This window comes from Homarus americanus, unplaced genomic scaffold (genome assembly GCF_018991925.1).
Source record: "Homarus americanus isolate GMGI-L3 unplaced genomic scaffold, GMGI_Hamer_2.0 scaffold23617, whole genome shotgun sequence".
In the NCBI taxonomy this organism is placed as follows: Eukaryota; Metazoa; Arthropoda; class Malacostraca; order Decapoda; family Nephropidae; genus Homarus; species Homarus americanus.
Genome location: NW_024720711.1, coordinates 1562989 through 1587988, shown reverse-complemented (window position 1 = coordinate 1587988; position 25000 = coordinate 1562989). Strand labels below are relative to the sequence as shown.

The 25000-nt window shown below is 39.9% G+C and overlaps 1 protein-coding gene across 2 annotated transcripts in view; it reads left to right on the top strand.

Annotated features, from left to right (window-relative positions):
- The first annotated feature begins 3121 nt into the window (after positions 1 to 3121).
- Positions 3122 to 25000, top strand: part of LOC121860718 (zwei Ig domain protein zig-8-like) — a 36202-nt gene continuing 14323 nt past the window's right edge. For both annotated transcript variants that reach the window (XR_006087915.1, XM_042358030.1), the window contains exons 1-2: positions 3122 to 3330; positions 18346 to 18568. Coding sequence is in view for 1 of the 2 variants with exons in the window: in XM_042358030.1 (XP_042213964.1) it covers positions 3238 to 3330; positions 18346 to 18568 (316 nt within the window). In the remaining variant the exon portion in view is untranslated. The remainder of the gene's footprint in view (positions 3331 to 18345; positions 18569 to 25000) is intronic.

Here is a 25000-nt window from a genome sequence, read left to right as displayed (position 1 = left end):
ACTTTCCTATATTAACTTTCATAATACACAGAAACTCATGTTAATGTTATTGCTCTCTTGCGCTATTATTATTATTATTATTATTATTATTATTATTATTATTATTATTATTATTGTTATTATTATTGTTATTATTATTGTTATTATTATTATTATTATTATTATTATTATTATTATTATTGTTGTTATTATTGTTGTTGTTGTTGTTGTTGTTGTTGTTGTTGTTGTTGTTGTTGTTGTTGTTAGTAGTAGTAGTAGTCACTTTTAAGAATATATATAGCTAACGTTACGGTGTCTCGTGTTACTGAGAAATGAATTGTTTGTCCTCTTAATTTAGAGAGACGTAAGAACCATCGTTTTCTATGGAGTAAGGCAACAATATTACAACTTGGATATACTGTAATAATAGTACTACTACTACTACTGATATTATTACTACTACTACTACTACTACTACTACTACTACTAATAATAATAATAATAATAATAATAATAATAATAATAACAATAGCGTAAGAGGGCAATAACATTAACACGAGTTTCTGTGTATAATGAAAGTAAATATAGAAAAGTGTTGTGAGTAACTGCAACAATACTTTCTTATTTCTGGAAGTGTATAATGAGGTAGTGAGTGGGAGTGAACATTAATGTGTAGGTGTTAATGAGAGGGGAGTGAGAGGGAACTAAATAGATGAGAGAGAAAGAAAAGAATGGTGTGAATTGGTGTGTTAGTGAGAGAGAGAGAGAGAGAGAGAGAGAGAGAGAGAGAGAGAATGTGAAAGTGTGAAAGACAAAAGAGAGAGAGAAAAACAATATCCGTTTCCGTCATTCGAGTGAACGTTTCCAATATATAAAAGAACAGACAGACAAACAGACAGACAGATACACAACTGTACAGACGAACAGACAGACAGGCAGACAGACAGATACACAACTGTACAGACGAACAGACAGACAGGCAGACAGACAGATCAAAAAGTTATCCTAAGCACAAATTATACGAATTTGTGAGGAATATAAGCACAGAATATATACACAAAATATCAATAGACAAATACATAAAAAGGCCACATAGATAGAGAGATATATTGAATAACAGGTAGATGGATAGATGGATAGATGGATGGGTAGATGGATAGATGGATAGATGGATGGGTAGATGGATAGATGGATAGATGGAATGACAGACAGACAGACAGAAACAAAAAAAAGAAACAAATAAAGAAACACCTAAATATTCTAGAAGTTAAAACAGAGAATATAATTTAATGGATACCAAATACAAACGACCCAAACAATAAAATACAGGTGAATAAAAACGACTAAAATACAGGTGAATAAAAACTACCAAAATTCAGGTAAATAAAAACGACCAAAATACAGGTGAATAAAAACGACCAAAATACAGGTGAATAAAAACGACCAAAATACAGGTAAATAAAAACGACCAAAATACAGGTGAATAAAAACGACCAAAATACAGGTGAATAAAAACGACCATTGGGAGAGCTTTCAGTTGTTGTGTCAGTAAGTATTTGACGTAAAAAAAAAGGTTTTAATTACGCTGACAAAAGTTTAAAAAAAGAATGTCAGATGAATTGGTGAAAAGCGAGCGAAAAATGGTAGAGCTTTTGGCTGCGTTAGTGCGTTCAGTGAGTGACTAACCTGACTGACTTACTGACTGACTTGACTGACTTGACTGAATAATTGACTGAGTGACTCATTTAGTGATTGACTGAAAGAATGACAAATTGACTAATTGACTGAGTGAGTGATTGTCTGATTGACTTGTTGACTGAAATAATAATCTAGCGATTGACTGATTGACTGACTGATTGGCTGACTGACTGACTGACCGACTGACTGTCTGACCGACAGGCGACTTATTGACCGAGTGATTCAATGATTGACTGACTGACTGGCTGACTGACTGACAGACTAATTGACTGAAAAGATAGTTGGTTGACTGACTTAGAGACTGAATTTCTTATTGAGTGATTGACTGACTGAATCACGAGGTGATTTCTTTAGTGACTGACCACCCACACACACACACACACACACACACACACACCTGTACTTTTAATATATCAAGTATTACCTTTAGAGATTTATTCGTGACTCAGAAATATACAAATTTATTCTCTTGATTCTAATAATAAATGTATTTCTATTAAATTTATTAATATTCTCTCAAATACAAATTCCTATAATTAAAAAAATCATGAACCATTCAATCATCTTCAATAATTTATTTTTCTCCTGGAGTAAATTATCGGATGAAATAAAATATATTATGAGTCTTTTGTATTTTTGGACAGAAATTCTGACGTTGATAAAAATATATTCCTCCACATTGAAGTTCACGATTAAAGGAAAGAACAATTGAACTCATACGACTTAAAAAAATCTTATTCAGAAAACAACTTGTAATTACTTTATGGAAAAATAACTTACAATTTCTTATTGCTATGTAAAGATAATTAAAAAAGGCGAGGCAAAATACTTCAGACATTAAAGACAAAAGTTAAGTAAAATAAAAGATAAGGAACAGCTTTTATGCACACACACACACACACACACACACACACACACACACACACACACACACACCTGGTGAAGACGTTGTCTATCAAACAAAATTTCTTTTTAATTTTGTTTTATTTATTTTTTGTATTCTTGCAACAATAATAAGTTGACGGAATTTTTTTTTTCTGCATTTTCACAATTTTATTAAAGTTTGAGGACGATGGTTTAAGTTATATCCCAAATTAATAATTTTGTTTTTAATAATTACTCAATCTAATTTTCTTCTAAAACTATTCTTAACAACCTAAGTTAACTTTTTATCATGAAAAGAGAGAGAAAGTTTATTTAAAATATTACTACAAGGTATAATATTATCTAAGTTTTTTTATAATACTTGAATATAAAAAAAATTATATGAATATTATGTAAAAAAAATACATAGGATAATCTAAGATACTAAAAAAAATATATATATAAAATTACATCAAATAAATTAGAAATAACAGAAAAGTATCCCCTATCAAAATACAACTAAACCATTTTCTTTCTCTTCTTGTCTCCCTCGTCACAGGAACTCCGGCGTGTGGTAAACTTCTAGCCGCCAGCTACTACTCGAACGGAGTGAAAAGTCGGATCCCCCCAGACCCTTCCCTCAACCCTGGGGGAGAGAGGCGACCCCTACCATGGGAACCTAACTCCCCAGGGCCAATGTTTGACCCGTCACCTCCCCAGAACGTGACGGCTCTGAAGGATGACATTGCTTACCTCCATTGTATCGTCCACAACAGAGGAAATAAGACGGTGAGTGTGAGTAAATTAAGAGAGAGAGAGAGAGAGAGAGAGAGAGAGAGAGAGAGAGAGAGAGAGAGATTATATAAAAGACGGAAGAAACACTTAAATGAAGAGAAACATTAAAGGAAGAGACAGCGAAGAAATAAGAGAGTGAGAGAGACGTGAGAGTTAAGGGAGGAGAGGTGAGGGGTAAAAGATGAGGGGGTGATGGATGAGTGATGAGTGATGATGGATGAGGAGTACGGAATGAGAGATGAGTGATGATGGATGAGGAGTACGGAATGAGAGATGAGTGATGATGGATGAGGGGTACGGGATGAAACATGCACCAAAATATAAAAGAATGAGTGTAAATAATAATAAAAGTGAAGTAAAACAACTGAAAAAATGAGATGTTTAAGTGATAGAGCCAACGAACCGACGAGGAGGGGAATTTCGTTTGAGTCTGAAAGTCTACGGTGAATGCAACCCACGTTTCACTTACTCTTCCATTGGCGTATTAATTATTATTATTATTATTATTATTATTATTATTATTATTATTATTATTATTATTAATTCCAATTAAATATTAAAACTACATGTATACAAGAACATGAATTTATTAATGGAAGTTAGGATTAAACCAGCGGTAATATGCTTTAGGTGAAGTATAATGGCGTTAAGGGGATTAACCTCGTGTTACAAAGGATTTATCATATTGAGTTAATGATGGGATTAATATTATATGTTTATACCGAGTCATATATACTTTGGGGTGATTTTGTTCCCGTTGGTTGACTATTAAATCCAGAAAAAAAAGTATCAATTATGTATGAATTATAGTTGTAGAATAACGTGTTTCTTAATTGATAGAAGAAAGATATAAAATTAAAATTGATAAGCAAATATTTATAAAATGGATTCAGAGATGAGGTTATATTAACGGTTGGATAAAGATTACTGATGATGATGATGATGACGATGATGATGATATGATGATGATAGTATAACGATAATAATACCAGAAGAATTAAGTAACAAGAATTAATTATATCATTATCAATAAAATTATGCCGTAGATGTTGACAATTATACAGTCAATATTATTTTATTAGTTAACAAGAGATCGAATGTTAGACGCCAGGATGTGATTCGGTTAAAGGCCCAGGAATGATATGTAAAAGAAGTGTTACAAACAGAATAATTTACCATCTAACTGGAAATGACTGGCAACACTTAATTCATTGAAGGTATGGTAATTTATTCATAGAATTCATGACTCTAATACATATTGAAGTGGAGGTTAATTATAAGTGTAAGAGAATTAGCGGATAGATTTTAAGATAAACTAATGCGATTGAGAAATATAAGTAAATTAAAGTGAATTATAAGTATCAGATCATTGGCTTATAAACCCCTAACGATATAGATAAGTATAAGTAGAAGATTTAACTTTTACACTGCAGTAAGGTGACTGAGGGTCGTTGATATGAATCCTAGTTGATCCAGCTAAGAGTGGGAACCTAGTTTTACAGTTGGGGTTAATGAAAGTGGTTGAGTGCAGTGCCGGTAATAAAATAAGAGAGGGGTGGAAACTTGAAATAGTGTTGAAAGGGCATAAAGAAGTTGAGATGGACAAAAGCCACTTGGTCAACCCGAGATGATTAAAGAAAACGTTCACACACACACACACACACACACACATTCATATTACCAGAGTAAACAAAAGGTAACGTAAGTAGCATAAAATTACAGGTGCGAGCAGGTAAAGCGTGGGAGAGAGGAGGTATTATGACATTCCCCGAGAGAGAGTTATGACCATCGACCTCTCATAAGTCTCCACACAGGGCCAGCGAGCATTATTATGACCGCCACCACGTCAAGCTTAATGGCCAGTGAGCGAGCCAGCAGTAACTTATCTACCAACACACAAATTATTAACTCCCAGCCCCTGTTAAGTCTCCCCGGTGGAGTGTTTCACGGAGCTACGGAAATATTCATGAGAGTTTTGGATTTCGAAAATGGAGTTTAGAATTCAAGGGTAAGTTTAATAAATTATAGAGAACTGGGATGGAGTTATTAGTGTGTGGTTTACATTGATCATAAAGTACAGTGATGGTGATATATTACTGTGGCTGGTCTGGCTTCGAATGTTTCTATCTACCTTTAAATATATTCATGAGAGGCGAAAATTGAAAATGTAACTCAAGATCAAAGGAGTAACTGTTGTTAATCACAGAAACCCGACAATTGAACATTACGATGTGGATTTTGTTTTACCATAAACTTCAATGATTAAAGTTGACTACCTGCCTTGTTCTGTCTTCTACTTGTAATGTTTACAGACTTAGAAAATGGACCTCAGGATATAGGGTTTACTTTAGTGTGAATATCTGCCAATAAACATATACAGTATAGTATATATTAGATTAGTCAAGAATTCTCAATATTTTATGTTTTATGGCCTTACTAAAAAATTTACGTATATCGAAGTTAGAAAATGGAACAGCAGATCAAGGTGTAACTATTGTAGATGGCAGAAAAGTAGAGTTTACTGTTAGTCTATAAATACGTGTTTTTGTACACGAGATACTCAGGTCGTTTTCTGTGTTAGGTTGAGTGAAATTGTATCTTGGTGAATGTTGTCTAACAGCCCTGGCAGCTGAAGGACCTCGACCAATAGTAATAAATAAACGGATTAGCGAGTCTTAGATTATTCGAGTGACTATTGCTGTCTGAGGGTGCCACTAAATGGTGCCTCTCACTGCCTCTGACCACCCTACCTGCCTCTAACTGACTCTGTCTCCCTCTGACCATCCTGGCTACCTCTAACTGTTTCTGCTGACTCTCACTGCCGCCTGACCACCCTTGACTGCCTTTGCCCACTCTGATTACCTCTTACTGACTCTTACTGCTTCTGTCTCCGTCTGACTGCCTCTGACTGCCGATGACCACCTCTCACTAACTATAACTATCTCCCTTTGCCTCTGAGCTGATGAGCACTGCTGACCGCCGCTGAATGCCTCTCATTGCCAAGCTTACTGTGCTTCCCAGAGTTTGTAAAGCAACTCTTGAAATATTCATGGGCATCGAATATCGAAAATGGACCACAAGATTAAAGGGTAACTCTTGTACCTTACAGACAAAAACATTGATTAAACATTAGTGCAAATAACAAGAGAAAAGTTTGTAAAAATCAATATAATTTCTATAAGTTAACGCTGAAAATATCTGTAAAAATTTATTTAATAATACAATTTGATTCTATTTTTTCCAAACCAGAAAAAAAAACTGATTTACCAAATATTTGTAAAAAAATATTTGTAAACTACTATATATCCATCAATGTTGTAAATTTCCGTAAAAAGGGTCTTAAGGATAATGTGATAACTTTGTAAACTAAGATAAAACTTATATTAAATATTACTTGTGATCATATATTATATTGAGTACTTTAAAAGTTATACACTGGTCAAAGTAGTAACAGATTCTCAGAAAAGGTTATCAAATATTTATAGAAGGTGTCAGGATTACAATGTTTACGAGGCAGGTGTGTGAAATACGATCACACAACTGTAATGCTGTGGTCGATTATATTACCTGTGATCTGAATCTACCTGTGCAGTTCACATGTTTAATGTTTTTCTTATACGTTTTTGGGAACAGAGTGTCTGTCTGTCTGTCTGTCTGTCTGTCTGTCTGTCTGTCTGTCTGTGTGTGTGTGTGATCCCATGTAATTACAATCGATTACATTTAATATGTATTAAATTATTCAGTGTTGTAATGGAATACTCTAGGACGCCTCAGTGTTTATGGCCACGAGAAAAATGATTTCTAGTTAGCCTGGTCTGTTTATAAATTGCCACGACTATTCTTTCGCGCCAAATTCTTTTATTTTTTCAGCTGATCGTTTAGGTATCGATAACTGGGTGGTCATTTACTCCTGGTGTGTTGGATGGTTTGTAAGATTTAACCGATTTTAATCTGTTTGTGAAGAATAACAATGATTTTTTTCAGCTAAATTCTTGTATTTTTGCTTTATTAAGTGATTGTTTTGGCGCGTACAATAAGCATCATAGAGTTAACATACTTATTCTACCAGTGTGCGACTATTCACAACACCTGCTAGTACTTAATTGCCTTTGTACCTCAATTTTATATCAATTTACACACACACACACACACACAAACAGCTAGGTCATTCTTCCCCTTCCACCGACCTGCTGTGTAATATGCTGCAAAATTAATATGTTTACAGCAGAGAACAATCTATGTTTTCCTGGCGCCCAGCACTCTGGCCTGGTTTATTTACACACTGTAAACTCTCCCTTCATTTACATTCACTGACGATTTATTGCTTGACCTAATTTTTGTTTATATTGGTTCATCGATTTTCGGTCGTAAAATACTGTAAGCCAATGTGTGGATGGGTAATAATTCATCTTCTTTTGACGTGTAATGATGATGAACTATTTCTTTAGTTCTGACAAGAACTAATGTTAAGGGTAATTTTGTTTAATGATATACATTTATTGTATTTTGGTGCGCAATAACTTATCAATATCACTATGTATTTTATCTGGCGCGTAGAGGTAAATAATTATTATCTTTGGCGCGTAAAACTCCCGCCAAATGTGTGTTTATGTTGCCATGGAAACTGATGCCCGACTTCCTCCTGGAATTTAGTTGTCAGATGAAGTTTTCGCGGGAAATACGTAGTAACGATAACACGGACGAACACACGAACAAAGTATTTTTTCAAGAACGCTTAAGGGAAAATAGATCGATAATAGTAATGCAAAGGGAAAGTAAGAACAGAGTATTTTTTTGAGCTCTAACAGAAAAAGTTTAAGATTATAACTACAAAGTAATTTTCAAAACTTAAAAAAAATCAACACAAAAGAATATTTTTTAGCCGAAAAGTAAAAATAAAAATAAAAATACTGACACACCACAATATATTTACAAAATTCCATAACTCTGCATACAATAACAGTTCAATAATAACAACGAAAGAAATATTACAAAGTATATTTCAAAACAACGGTAAAAGTATCAAAACACAAAGAACATGGAGCAAAATCTTTCTCACCAGGAGCAAAAAATTTAAGTTCTGACACAAAGACGGAAATTACTACAAACTTTCGTGTAAAAAATGACTTGCAACAACACACGGTAGACAGTATAAACAACGTCTCTTTTAAAGCCAGTGGAGAAGAGTTTATAACCTGACATAAAAGAGAGAGAGAGAGAGAGAGAGAGAGAGAGAGAGAGAGAGAGAGACAGAGAGAGCACGTTACAGCATAAACCCTCACACACACACACACACACACACACACACACACACACACACACACACACACTTACTGTAGTTTTATTACGGTTCTCTGGCTGTGTTGAATATTTACATACGAGTATTACCTTCGCTAATTAGCTGTCAGACGACGCCTTTGTAACAACTCAGATTAGCAATTTTCATCGAATATTTTGATAATAGTTGTGGTTGGTTGGTGATGGTGGTTGATGATGAGGGTGCTGGTAGTTATGGTGATGGTGGTTAGTGGTAGTAGTGTTTGTTGTTTAGAGAGAGAGAGAGAGAGAGAGAGAGAGAGAGAGAGAGGTCCCAACATTTAATTATCCAGTGGACATTATTCCTAAAAATCAACTCAAACTTCCTATCCGTGAAAATGCCTTACAATCAACTCGCAATCATCATAATCAACTCACAATCCTTCACATTTAACTCACAATTACTCACAATCAACTCACAATCCCTCACAATTAACTCACAAGTTCTCACAATCTCTCACAATCAACTTGTAACTCCTCACAATTAACTCACAATCCCTCACAATTAACTCACAATCCATCACAATCAACTCACAATCAACTTACAATTCCCCACAATTTACTCATAATCCCTTACAATCAACTCACAAACTCTCACAATCAATTCACAATATCTCACAATCAACTATTAATTTCTCACAATCACTCAAAATTATTCACAATTAACTTGTAATTCCCCACAATTAAATCAATCACTCACAATTAACTCACAGTCCCTCAAAATCAACTCACAATCCTACACAATCAACTCTTAATATCTCACAATTAAATTACAATCCCTGACAATTAACTTACAATCCCACACAATCAATTCACAATCAACTCACAATCTTTCACACTTCATTCAAAACTCCTCACAATTATCACAATCAACTCACAATCAACTCACAATCCCTCAAAATCAACACACAATACCTCACAATCAACTCACAATCAACTTACAATCCATCACAATCCCACACAATCAACTCACAATCCATCACAATCAACCCAATCAACTTACAATCAACCCAATCAACTCACAATCAATTCACAATCAACTCACTATCTTTATAAACTTTTTTTCACATCATCAATTCGGATATGAAATTACCACCTGGAATTACATTAACTCAACACCAAAAGACGAAAAATTAAGTCATATTTTTTATTTCCGCGTCATCGGGAACACTGCAGGTGAACGAGGTACCATTTTCCATAGTAATTAATATCAAAAGGTAAGCCACAGGTTGTAATTAGTTATCCCTTTTAGCTGTGTGATGAGTGGAATTCACGCCTCTGACATCACTTATCTAAAGGTTGGGTGGATGCTGCCTCGTAAATTGTAATTAGTGTTTACTCAGATCATTCCAGGATAAAAACGGCACAATGGCTACAGGTAATGTTTAGCTCAGGTGAGTGTTTACGTTTTGTATGTGTTAGTTTAGGTCGACTGTATTTGTTTGTGTGATATTTTGAAGTTGTTGTTTTCATTATTGTTGGTATAATAATAATAATAATAATAATAATAATAATAATAATAATAATAATAATAATAATAATAATAATAATAATAATAATAATAATAATAATAATAATAATAATAATAATAATAATAATAATAATAATAATAATAATAATAATAATAATAATAATAATAATAATAATAATAATAATAATAATAATAATAATAATAATAATAATAATACAAAAATAATAATAAAAAAAAAATAAATAATAATAATAATAATAATAATAACAATAAACTAAACACTCTCATTTGAACACTTGCACTATATCACAAGCGTTTAATCCGTGATGCGTTATGTTGATGCACTTAACACAGAAACGTTCACCTGTTAAAACAATAAATATTTAACCTACCATCAAGCTTACTGAATTAGACGATAAATATATCTGTTGTTGAGTCAGGTGTGTGATTTATATATTCGTGAGTCAGGTGTGTGATTTATATATTCGTGAGTCAGTTGTGTGATTTATATATTCGTGAGTCAGGTGTGTGATTTATATATTCGTGAGTCAGGTGTGTGTGGTCAATCGTTGATGTCCAGCAGTTCATACGAATATATCAATAGTATGTGGACACTCTAAGAGATAATTATTACTTTGATATCTACAACGCACTGGAAATTTCAGCACTATCACGTAATTACTATTTCATTTGAGAACTTCAAGATATGACTAAATTATTGAGTAATTTTACGAAATTACTGAAATATTGTTATTATTTTTACACGATCTTAATCAATGGCTTTAAACAGTTTGTTGAGACTACCATATCATGCCCGCCTCGTCCGGAACCTAAAATGAGTTCTAAAGATAACTTGTAGGCCATGCCGACACAGAACAAATGTCTGAGTTATGAAATTTTATGTATTAAAACATCCCGTGTGATCTCACCAAAGAGAAAGTTTAAAAAATACGCTGTTTTATGTATTAAAACCCAGCCATACACCCCCGAGTGGATGATACCAGGAACACAGCCATACACCCCCGAGTGGATGATACCAGGAACACAGCCACACACCCCCGAGTGGATGATACCAGGAACACAGCCACACCCCCGAGTGGATGATACCAGGAACACAGCCATGCACCCCCTGAGTGGATGATACCAGGGATGGATGATACCAGGAACACAGCCACACCCCCCGAGTGGGTGATACCAGAACACAGCCACACCCCCGAGTGGATGATATAGAACACAGCCATACACCGAGTGGATGATACTAGACACAGCCCACCCCCGAGTGGATGATACCAGGAACACAGCCACACCCCCGAGTGGGGATGACTAGGAACACAGCCACACACCCCCGGGATGATACCAGGAACACAGCCACACACCCCCGAGTGGATGATACAGGAACACAGCCATACACCCCCGAGTGGATGATACCAGGAACACAGCCACACACCCCGAGTGGGTGATACCTGGAACACAGCCACACACCCCCGAGTGGATGATACCAGGAACACAGCCATACACCCCGAGTGGATGATACCAGAACACAGCCGAGGGGTGATACCTGGAACACAGCCACCCCCGAGTGGGTGATACCTGGAACACAGCCACACACCCCCGAGTGGATGATACCAGGAACACAGCCATACACCCCTGGAGTGGATGATACCAGGAACACAGCCATACACCCCGAGTGGATGACACAGGAACACAGCCACACACCCCCGAGTGATGATACCAGGAACACAGCCACACCCCCAGGATGATACAGGAACACAGTGCACCCCCGAGTGATGATACCAGGAACACAGCCACACACCCCCGAGTGGGATACCAGAACACAGCCACACCCCGAGTGGGTGATACCAGAACACAGCCACACCCCCAAGTGGATGATACCAGGAACACAGCCATACACCCCCAGTGGATGATACCAGGAACACAGCCACACCCCCTGAGTGGATGATACAGAACACACCACACCCCGAGTGGGTGATACTAGGAACACAGCCACACACCCCCGAGTGGATGATACCAGGAACACAGCCATACACCCCGAGTGGGATATGAACACAGCACACACCCCAGGTGATACCTGGAACACAGCCACACACCCCCTGAGTGGATGATACCAGGACACAGCCATACACACCCCTGAGTGGATGATAACCAGGAACACAGCCACACACCCGAGTGGGTATACCTGAACACCACACCCCTGAGTGGGTGATACCTGAACACAGCCACACACCCCCGAGTGGATGATACCAGGAACACAGCCATACACCCCGAGTGGGTGATACCAGGAACACAGCCACACACCCCCAGTGGATGATACCAGGAACACAGCCACACCCCCGAGTGGGGTGATACCAGGAACACAGCCATACACCCCGAGTGGGTGATACCAGAACACAGCCACACCCCTGGAGTGGGGTGATACCAGGAACACAGCCATACACCCCCTGAGGGTGATACCAGAACACAGCCATACACCCGAGTGGGTGATACCTGGAACACAGCCACACACCCCCTACAGGAACAGTTACACGAGGATGATACCAGGAACACAGCACACACCCCCGAGTGGATGATACCAGAACACAGCCATACACCCCGAGTGGATGATACCAGGAACACAGCCACACACCCCCTGAGTGGATGATACCTGGAACACAGCCACACACCCCTCGAGTGGATGACCAGGAACACAGCCACACACCCCTGAGTGGATGATACCAGGAACACAGCCACACACCCCCGGAGTGGGTGATACCTGGAACACAGCCACACCCCCTGAGTGGGTGATACCTGGAACACAGCCACACACCCCCGGAGTGGATGATACCAGGAACACAGCCACACCCCCTGAGTGGGTGATACCAGAAACACAGCCACACCCCTGAGTGGGGTGATATCAGAACACAGCCACACCCCCGAGTGGGTGATACTGAACACAGCCACACACCCCCGAGTGGATGCACCAGAACACAGCCACACCCCCGAGTGGGTGATACCAGGAACACAGCCACACCCCCTGAGTGGGTGATACCAGGAACACAGCCACACCCCCCAGTGGGTGATACCTGAACACAGCCATACACCCCCTGAGTGGGTGATACCTGGAACACAGCCACACACCCCGAGTGGATGATACCAGAACACAGCCACACCCCCCGAGTGGGTGATACCAGGACACAGCCACACACCCCGAGTGGATGATACCAGGAACACAGCCACACACCCTACCGAGGGTGATACCTGAACATAGCCACACCCCCTGAGTGGGTGATACCAGGAACACAGCCACACCCCCGAGTGGGTGATACCTGGAACACAGCCACACCCCCTGAGTGGGGATACCTGAACACAGCCACACACCCCCGAGTGATGATACCAGGAACACAGCCACACCCCCTGAGTGGGTGACACCAGGAACATGCCACACCCCGAGTGGGTGATACCAGGAACACAGCCACACCCCCCGAGTGGGTGATACCTGGAACACAGCCATACACCCCCGAGTGGGTGATACCAGGAACACAGCCACACACCCCCGAGTGGATGATACCAGGAACACAGCCACACCCCGAGTGGATGATACCAGGAACACAGCCATACACCCCCAGTGGATGATACCACACAGCCCACTCCCCGAGTGGGTGATACCTGAACACAGCCACCCCCGAGTGGGTGATACCTGGAACACAGCCACACACCCCCGGAGTGGATGATACCAGGAACACAGCCACACCCCCTGAGTGGGTGATACCTACCTGAACACAGCCATACACCCCGAGTGGGTGATACCAGGAACACAGCCACACACCCCGAGTGGGTGATACCTGGAACACAGCCACGCACCCCCGAGTGGATGATACCAGGAACACAGCCATACACCCCGAGTGGATGATACCAGAACACAGCCACACACCCCCTGAGTGGGTGATACCTGGAACACAGCCACACCCCGAGTGGGTGATACCTGGAACACAGCCACACACCCCGAGTGGATGATACCAGGAACACAGCCACACCCCGAGTGGGTGATGCCAGAACACAGCCACACACCCCGAGTGGATGATACCAGGAACACAGCACACACCCCCGAGTGGATGATACCAGGAACACAGCCACACCCCCGAGTGGGTGATACCAGGAACACAGCCATACACCCCCGAGTGGGTGATACCAGGAACACAGCCACACCCCCGAGTGGGTGATACCAGGAACACAGCCATACACCCCCGAGTGGGTGATACCTGGAACACAGCCACACCCCCGAGTGGGTGATACCAGGAACACAGCCATACACCCCCGAGTGGGTGATACCTGGAACACAGCCACACACCCCCGAGTGGATGATACTTAGACCTCAACCAAACATCGGCGAGTGGATGACTATTTTAAAACATACATTTATACAATTTACTTCTTCTTGGTCACGTAAATGCTCATTAAGACATGGCGGTCTGTCATTACACTAAACTCAATCATATATAACAGTAAACATACGTCACGGAGACAAACTATATGACCATTTTAATAACCTCGTATAATACTGTCGCAGAAATAAGTTTATCGTTATATTTTCTCCTATAAATCAATATAGAAAATATGCATAAAGTGACTGGGCAGAAACGCATCATATTTGCCATCTCGACGCCGCACTTTATGTAAATGAATCCCGTAGAACTGAAGGACCATTACGGCTTGTAGGTACACGGCACAGTTTAAACTAACTCTGTTTTAGGTACCCAAAGAGGCAGTTTGGCCGGCGTAAATTATTATGTTCTGGTGATCTATCTGTAATGTAATTATTTTTCTCTTTTGCTAAAGGATATACTGTACAAAACCAGTTGGTGTACACTTTGTGGCATTATTCGAGAAAAGATATCCTTCGTAGGCTCCACTGGGGAACCACGGGCCTCACCAAAGTTTCCTTACCAACCGTTCCGGTAATATGGATTTGTATGGTTGCGATGCTTACCAACAGCGTCATGAAAGGCGACTGTGAAATCGGCCCTAAGAGACGCCCTCCTTGTTCCGGGAAGGCTCACCAAGATTTGATTGGATCCAGATTCAATCCCAAATTGTGAAAAGGCAAAGAAAAATGACTTTTGCATATTGTGATGCACTCTCGACCTGATCTTTGGTAATCGCAAGAAACACTGGGCATCATGGCAGTTCCAAGAGGATGCATGATGCTGCTATGGTACAGTATGTAACTTAACAGATTATGTAATAATGGCATAAAGGAATTTAAAGTTCCGATAGAGTTAATAATATATGCACGTCACTATCTAGAAAATTACTGGACCAAGGAAATATTCAGAGAGACTTTATACAGCAAATGTGATCCTGCTCTTCAACACTGGAGGTAACGGTGATGTACTCAGTTACTGGAGACGCAATACTCACCAACAAGTACAAAAACAATGACAATTGATATATAAAACTGACTTAGACATACCTGAAGTGTGATGTGTTGTGGTGTGTTACGGTCCCTCGAGAAGCTGTGAACATTCAGCTAATCTGGAAAAAAAATAATATTAACCTACAATCCCACTTTACTCTTATAATCACGTTCGTAAAGGATGTGTTTCTTTTAAAGTAAAAATGTTTATTATGTGGGAGGCCAATAAATAATAACCATGAACCTACAGAAGCCACCCAAACCCTAACCAAATCATGAGATATGTTAACTCATTAAGTATGGTTTTATTGCCTTGTGTTGTGTGTCATCATTACTGCTAAAGACCTTCAACCTTCCTGACGGAGTTTTCATGGCAAGATCATAAAGTTCTGAAGGGAAACTCTACAGTATATATTTAATTGTCCTACATTTTCTATTTCTCTTCTACTACATAGGCATCTGTGTATTACAACAAATGTGTTCAAAAAGATCACCCCCCACCCACCCCACCCCCCCACAAAAAAAAAAATATATGTATACTATAATAATAAGGGTTAGGTTAGGTTAGGTTTAAATAGTCACTTTTTTGTTGTAAAGTTAGGTTAAGATAAGTTAGAAGTTAAATTTGGATAAGTTAGGTTTGATTATATTAGGTTTAAGCAGTTCATTTTCTGTTGTTAGATATTATTTAGTCTCGTAGTGTTCGACCCGATTTTAAAGAGACTTGGACATTTTCATCAGGTCGTAATAAATTATTTTTATGAGAAGTTAGTCATGTTTGTTGTCTTAACCATGAACCATTAATGGCGACAAACGACCCAACCAAACCTGACCTGGCCCACCTAGCGGAAATTTATGGTAAAGCCATTTGGTTAGGTAAGGTTGGGTTTATTTGGTTCAATGCTAACAATATACAAGGTGCCCTTCCAAACTATCCACGTGTGTCAAATAGCTAAATAACTTATATTTGATGCGCAATTGTTTTTAAATTCCAGTTTACAATATTACTTCTCTCACTCCGCCGGCTGACAAAACGGGAATGAGGGATTACAGTTTCACAAATGTTGTATTATGGGTCGAGTCAGCTCCGGCCCACAACAGCTAGATCCTCACTGTACATCCTCATATTTAACACATTAACCTCAACAAATACAACCCGTGTTGACCACCACTTACCTCCTGATCTTATATTCCTTCACTGTGGCACTTGTTAACTCGACAACAGCGGCAAACAAAGTGACAGAAAATGATTACTAGCAAGTGTCGGAGCTTCATGGGAAGACTTCCACTGAATCTCTATCTTAGAATTTACGAAATATCTGATTCGTTGATCTAAAACCCCGTGTAATTCCTTTTATTTTTCAACAAATTATTCTATACATATATGAGACCTTTACTCTGCCAATTATAAAGACTATTATCCCGTGTGAATGAGATCACTGTAAGGAACACACTTCACCGCTCGTCATGAACCTCTGAAACAAACTTCCAACTCTTTCCTCATCAGTGTCTCAAAGGGTCCGTCAACTGTTAAGAAATTATAATATTGTTCTTATTTTGTTTATCTCAGTTTATTAACTAAGATAAAACAAAAACAAAACACATAATGAGATAAAACACAATTATATAAAATCGTCATATATCGTTGACAAGTGACAAAGGATTAGTTATATTTTTCAAATAAATGCTTTCGAAGACGTCCACCAGGCAGGACTACCAACACCAGAACAACGTACTAAACATATTATATAACATTCTCCTTATACTCTTCAATATTGTATAAATGTGTTATACAGACTGTAGGTAAACTCACTAGAGGGAGACAAGTCACAATTATGTCAACAACTTTGTGTTTCATGTACAATCAGCCAAAGATGCACCGCCCCCACCCTGAATCTCGTGCTCGCAATTTTACCTGGCAATACTTGGTAAAGGGAAGGCTGTATGTAAAGGTGATTGTGATTGGTGGATCTATTTTCGGCTGTATCTCTGTTAGGATAAATATTAAACAATTCAAAGTTAGAATTATTATAATAATAAACTATTCATTGTTATTTAAGGTCATAAGAAGTTTCCAAATGCTCTTATATTTGCTTAAATAATGAAGGAAATTTGATCTGAGAACCTTGTGGCAGTCCTCGTTTCTCGTTGTTGTTGAGTTGCCAATTCATTAATATAATTTCCTCTATATTTAACCAAATATAAAAACATTTGGAAGCTTCTCATGACCTTAAATAACAATGAATAGTTTATTATTATAATAATTCTACTTTGAATTGTTTAATAGTTATCCTAACAGTGATACAGTCGAAAATAGATCCACCAATCACCTTCACCGTTACATACAGCCTTCCTTTACCAAGTATTGCCAGGTAAAATTGCGAGCACGAGATTCAGGGTGGGGGCGGTGCATCTTTGGCTGACTGTACGTGTATACTTGTATAGGGAAGAACGGAATAAATGATATGGTAGACTCAACAATTTTTTTAAAGCGTTTCGGTAAGATCATGTAAAAATGATGATAATATATTAAGTAACTTGGTGAAATTCCTAAATATTTTAGTCAATTGATGAAGATCTTGATTGAAAAAGTTATAACTATACATAAAATGACTGAATTTCAAGGGATTTCACGAAAATTCTAGTTTCATAATCCTACCGTAATATATGTGTGTGTGTGTGTGTGTGTGTGTGTGTGTGTGTGTGTCAGAGATATCTCACCCAACCAGCATTTTGTACTCTCTCCCTCTCTCCTTCCTCTTCTCTTTTCACTCTCCCATCCCCTCACTCACTCACTCTCTTTCTCACACAGGTGTCGTGGATCAGGGTGTCCGACCTACACATCCTGACAGTGGCCCAGTACACCTACACAGCTGACGACAGGTTTGAGGTAATACACTCGCCAGACTCCAACTCTCAATCCTGGATATTGAAGATTAACTCAGTCCAACCTCGAGACTCGGGCCGCTACGAGTGTCAGGTCAACACACACCCCACTGACCCCATCACCTTCCCCGTCTACCTGTCCGTGTTTGGTGAGTATCGACCTAATTCTACCTGTCGGTGTTTGGTGAGTAGATTGATTACTATCTACCTAGTTCTACCTTATTATTATCTACCTGTCTGTTTTTGGCGGATATCTACCTTTTTCTACCTTATCATCTACCTATCCATTCTACCTGTCTGTGTTTGGTAAGTAGATAACCACTATTTTCTACCTCTTTCTACCTTTCTACCTTATCATTTACCTCGCCACTGACACATTATTAACATTTCTTGCATACTCTTAGGCTTAAACATCAATTTAACACTTACTTTGAACCTTTAAACTGAACCCTTAAAATTTCCCTCCCTCCTTCCCCCTTTCCCTTTCATTTCTACTTTTTTTCCTTCCTTTTCTTCCCGACACCCTTACCTCTCTCCTTCCTCCTTTCCTTTCCCCTTTTTCTTCCATACCTCTTTAACCCTCTCCTTCCTTCCTGCATTCATTCCTTCCTTCCTTCCTTCACCATCATATATCCTACGGCTAGAAAAAATTGCTAAATAACTAGATTAAGATTGTGTGTGTGTGTGTGTGTGTGTGTGTGTGTGAAACTCGTATCTATCAATGATAAGTAATGGAGTTCCCTGGAGCCATCAATCGGGCGTCAACGTGTGTATCCCTGGCGTCAACCACACCATCAATCTCTACTCTGGCGTTGGTGATTGATGCCGCACTTTGGTGTTGCTGTGGCAGAGACGAGGAACTACTTGGTGTTGCGGACCACTAACTCCGTCATCGTCCTTCTTGTTGATGGCGACCGTGTATCACTCCGCCGGTGTGGGAGGGACGGAGGGAGGGAAGGATGGAAGGAGGGTAGGGGAAGGATGGAAGGAGGGTAGGGGAAGGATGGAGGAGGGTTAGGAGGGAGGGAGGGAGGAAGGTAGGGGAGGGATGGAAGGGAGGGAGGGAGGGAAGGAGAGAGGGTATAAGGAGGGAGTGGAGGGTGTGAGGGAACCAGGGTGTGATGGAAGGAGAGAGAGGCAAGGGAGAGAGGGAGAATGTGAGGGAGAATGTGATGGTGGGAGGGAGAGTGTAAGGGAAGAAGGGAGAAAGGGAGAGAGGGAGGGAGAAGAAGGATCATTTACAGCAGTAAAATATGTATCGCAACATCGACCAGCAGGAGGGAGAACCGTGGCATTGTGGCCTTGACGTTCATCTTAGATTAATGAGGACCTTAGTTCGATCCCCGCCTGAATTCCTGGCCCGGGGTGTTGTCGTCAGTTGTACGGTATTGATGGAGTCCTGCCAAACATCCTACACGGAGGTCCTACGAATATAAAAGAGTTACAATAAAAAAATATAAATCTTTTTTTTTCTGTCAAATGAACTTCACCTGACTTAATAAAAACCCGAATAAAACCCTAAAACAAAGTAAAAACAATAAAAACATTAAAAAAAAACCTGGAAGTTACAAAGGACAAAAGATCCATAATCACATTAATGGAATACTACTATATAGATTCCATTTCCTAAAGGCACCAATGCTTTCCCTTTGCTGCTCTCCCATTGGCTGCTTGTTCTCCACCAACGCCCGCTGATTGGTCGGCTGAAGCACAGATGGTGTTTGGTCGTGCTTTTACCTTTTGTTTTACTCGTAAAAAAATTTCCCAAAGGACTGGAATTTTGGTAAGTGGATGGTGTGTGTTGAACTGTGTGTGTGTGTGTGTGTACCACTCACTACCACACCATCTCTCCTCCTTCACCACCACCACCACATCTCTCCTCCACCACACCATCTCCCCCACCAACAGATCAAAGCAATGTTCACGACACACACACACACACACACACACACACACACACAAAGGCGTGTTAGGGAACCTTTCACTTCAAGACTTGGATCTGTGTCGTGTGGCGGGTGTGATAGACGTGTCTCATTGGCCCAACTTATCCTGCCTGACTGACATGACGACACACAAAGAAGATTGTGTCTGTGATCCAGCACACACACACACACACACACACACACACACACACACACACACACACACACACACACACACACACACACACACACACACACACACACACACACGAGTCGTCCGCAAAATTTTATCTGCATCATGAATTTAGATTTTTCAGAATAAATTTGGTGTCATCGCTATAAATATTAGTAACACAGAAGATAGATATAGCACAGCACACAGCTACAACACAGCACACAGCACAACACAGCACACAGCTACAACACACAGCTACAACACAGGAGACAGCTACAGCACACAGCACACAGCACACAGCTACAACACAGGAGACAGCTACAACACAGCACACAGCTACACAGCACACAACACAGCACACAGCTACAACACAGCACAGCACACACACACAGCTACAACACAGCACATCAATAATACGGTACACAGCACAACACAGCACACAGCTACAACACAGCACACACAGCTACAACACAGCACACAGCACAACACAGCACACAGCTAGCAACACAGCACACAGCTACAACACAGCACACAGCTACAACACAGCACACAGCTACAACACAGCACACAGCTAGCACACAGCACAACACAGCACACAGCTACAACACACAGCACACAGCACACACACAGCACACAGCACAACACAGCACACAGCTACAACACAGGAGACAGCTACAACACAGCACACAGCACACAGCACACAGCTACAACACAGCACACACAACACAGCACACAGCACAACACAGCACACAGCACAACACAGCACACAGCTACAACACACAACAGCTACAACACAGCACACAGCACAACACAGCACACAGCTACAACACAGCACACATCAATAATACGGTACACAGCACAACACAGCACACAGCTACACACAGCACACAGCTACAACACAGCACACAGCACAACACAGCACACAACTACAACACAGCACACAGCTACAACACAGCACACACACAATGGTACACAGCACAACACAGCACACAGCTACACACAGCACACAGCTACAACACAGCACACAGCACAACACAGACACAGCACAACACAGCACACAGCACACACACACAGCTACAACACAGCACACATCACACTACACAGCACAACACAGCACACAGCACACAGCACAGCTACAACACAGCACACAGCACAACACAGCACACAGCACACACACAGCACACAGCTACTACAGCTTACAGGAGACAGCTACAACACAGCACACAGCTACAACACAGCACACATCACACGGACACAGCACAACACAGACACAACACAGCACACAGCTACAACACAGCACACAGCTACAAAACAGGAGACAGCTACAACAAAGCACACAGCACAACACAGCACACAGCTACAACACAGGAGACAGCTACAACACAGCAACAGCTACAACAGGAGACAGCTACAACACAGCACACAGCTTCAACAGAGAACAGCAGCAATGTAGTCAAAGGGTGAAACACAGCGTGAAGTGAATCCTGATGTTTACGTGTGTTATGAGGGAAGGGAGGGAGGAAAGGGGAAAGGAGGAGAGGATGAAAGGGGAGACGAGGAGAGGAAGAGAGAGGGAAGGAGAGGGGACCAAGGGGGAGAGGAGGAAGGGGATGAGACGAGGAAGGGAGAGGGGAGAGGAGAAGGAAATAGAGGGGAGGAAAGGAGGGAGGCAAATGGAGAGGAGGAGGAGAAGGGAGAGGAGGAGGGAAGACGGAATGGAGGAAAGGAGAGGAGGAGAAGGAGAGGGGGGGAGGGGGGCAATGGGAGAGGAAGGAATGAGAGGATAACGATGAGGAACGGAGACGAGTTGAGAGAGAGAGAGAGAGAGAGCGAGAGAGTTAAGTTTACGAGTAAAATATCACAGGTCTATCGCACCATAGTAAACCCCAAGAGTGTTTAAATAAACCTGGCCAGACTTGAACGGTTCTCAGCGACCATTTTTCTTAGCTATCAAGCCTTGGCAGATGTGTTTATGGGTATTCTGTCCAGCGTGTGTGTGTGTCTGTGTGTGGGTGCTCTCTCTCTCTCTCTCTCTCTCTCTCTCTCTCTCTCTCTCTCTCATTATTTCTTTTATTTTCTTTCAATTTCTCTGTCTCTCAGTACTTTTTTTAATTCTCTCTCTTTATCTTTTCTCTCTCTCTCTCTCTCTCTCTCTCTCTCTCTCTCTCTCTCTCTCTCTCTCTCTCTCTCTTACTTCTGCCTGGCCTGACGTCCTGGTTCTCTCTCCTTCTCTAACTTTTAGTTGATATGTGTGAGCAAGTTCAGAGTCTCTTGATTTCCCACGGTGATTCCTAATTTCCCACGCTAACTCAATATTTCCCACGGCCATTCTATTTTTTTCCCACGTTAAGTCAATATTTCCCACGGCGATTATGTTTTTCCCACGTTAAATCAATATTTCCCACGGTCATATTATTTTTACCACGCTAACCCTATTAATTCCCACGGTGTTTTAAGATTTCCTACGTTAACTCAAAATGTCTAAAATTTATTGATGCCTTTCCAACATTTATTAGTATATTTCCAACATTTATGGTGAATTTCCAAAAAAATTTCTTGCAGTATTTCCGGCATACGTTGGTGTATTTCCTACTTGTTGGTGATATCGGACTTATATTTACGTATATCCGATATTTATTAATGTATTTGTGATATTTGTTTGCGTATCCCGATATTCACTGGTGCATTCCTTCACATTTATCTGTATGACTCAAACGTATATTGTGTTCCACCGATATCTGTTGCGTATTACTTAGTGTTGTTGTTGTTGTATTATTGTTGTTGTTGACATTGTATTACTAATGCTATTGTTTTTGTAGTACTCATTCTTGTTGTTGTTGTATCACTTTAAGTTGTTGAAATACAGCTTTTATTGTATTATTGTTGTAGTTGTTGTATTACTTTTGTCTTCTTCTTCAAGTTATATCATAAAAAATAAAAACAAACTGAAACATACGATACAACACCAGACTACAAGACAAAAATAAAACAAGATTAGTTAGCCCCCAACATACGATAACTTATAACAAATTGTGATAACGCAAGGTAACGTAATAATCTGAGCTGTGTTTACGATAATTCTTGCCCTGGCGTGAACTTTAGTATCAGTCCCTAGTTAGTCCCAGAATACACCATACACGTCTGGCAGGCAAACAGGGCTTAAACTATTGTACTGGAACGGGTTAAGCTTAACATTATATATACATTTCATTAAAAATTCATCGTCGAAAGTTTGTTTATAATTTCTTTTCTGGAGTTGTCAGCTAATGGTAGTAGGAGTTGCCAGATGGTTTTAGAGAAAGTTGCCAGATACGACGATATTGCCAGATACTGCAAGACATAATTGGCAGATAGTGTTAGAGAAAGTTGCCAGATTCCACGATACATTTTTGCCAGATAGTGTTTGAGAAAGTTGCTAGATACCACGATATATTATTGCCAGATAATGTTTGAGAAAGTTGCCAGACATGACGATATTGCCAGATACTACAAGACATAATTGACAGATAGTGTTAGAGAAAGTTGCCAGATACCACGATATATTATTGCCAGATAGTGTTAGAGAAAGTTGTCAGATTCCATGATACATTATTGACAGATAGTGTTAGAGAAAGTTGCCAGATACCACGATATATTATTGCCAGATAGTGTTAGAGAAAGTTGTCAGATTCCATGATACATTATTGACAGATAGTGTTAGAGAAAGTTGCTAGATACCACGATATATTATTGCCAGATAGTGTTAGGGAAAGTTGCCAGATACCACGATACATTATTGCCAGATAGTGTTAGGGAAAGTTGCTAGATACCACTATACATTATTGCCAGATACTACAAGATATTACTGCTAGATATTGCTGAAGAGAGTTGTCAAAAACTGCCATATTTTATTACCAACGAACACTGAGTAAGTTCAAAGTAAATACCTCTCCAATCAGTCAAAACAACACTGAAAGCTTTTTAATTCTTAACTCTGAAGTACCACATGTCATTAGATTATTACATCTCATTAACGAAAAATAATCTTCTATTGCATTATTGTATTTATAATTTACCTCAATAATTACTCTCATTGGTGATTTGCTGGGATGAGAAATATTGTGGGTTTTTTCTTTGGTTGACTCATTAGTATGTGGTTAAAGTGTCTGTTTGTTGGTTAAGGATAACTGATCATTTTGTTGTCGTGGCTCAAGAGCTTTAGTCTAAACATTATCAGGATTCAAAGAGTTATTTAATCTCTCTCACTCTCTCTCTCTCTCTCTCTCTCTCTCTCTCTCTCTCTCTCTCTCTCTTTGTAACGTGGAAATGATCTGAACAATGGCCACGTAATATGATATTGATGAAAAATTATTGGGTCTTCCATAATACCTTGTACACACACACACACACACACACACACACACAAGAGGTGCTAGTACCGCCAGAAACAACAAATCACCACAAACAGTATTATAACAGCTGTGGAAACTTCCCAACGCGTAAAT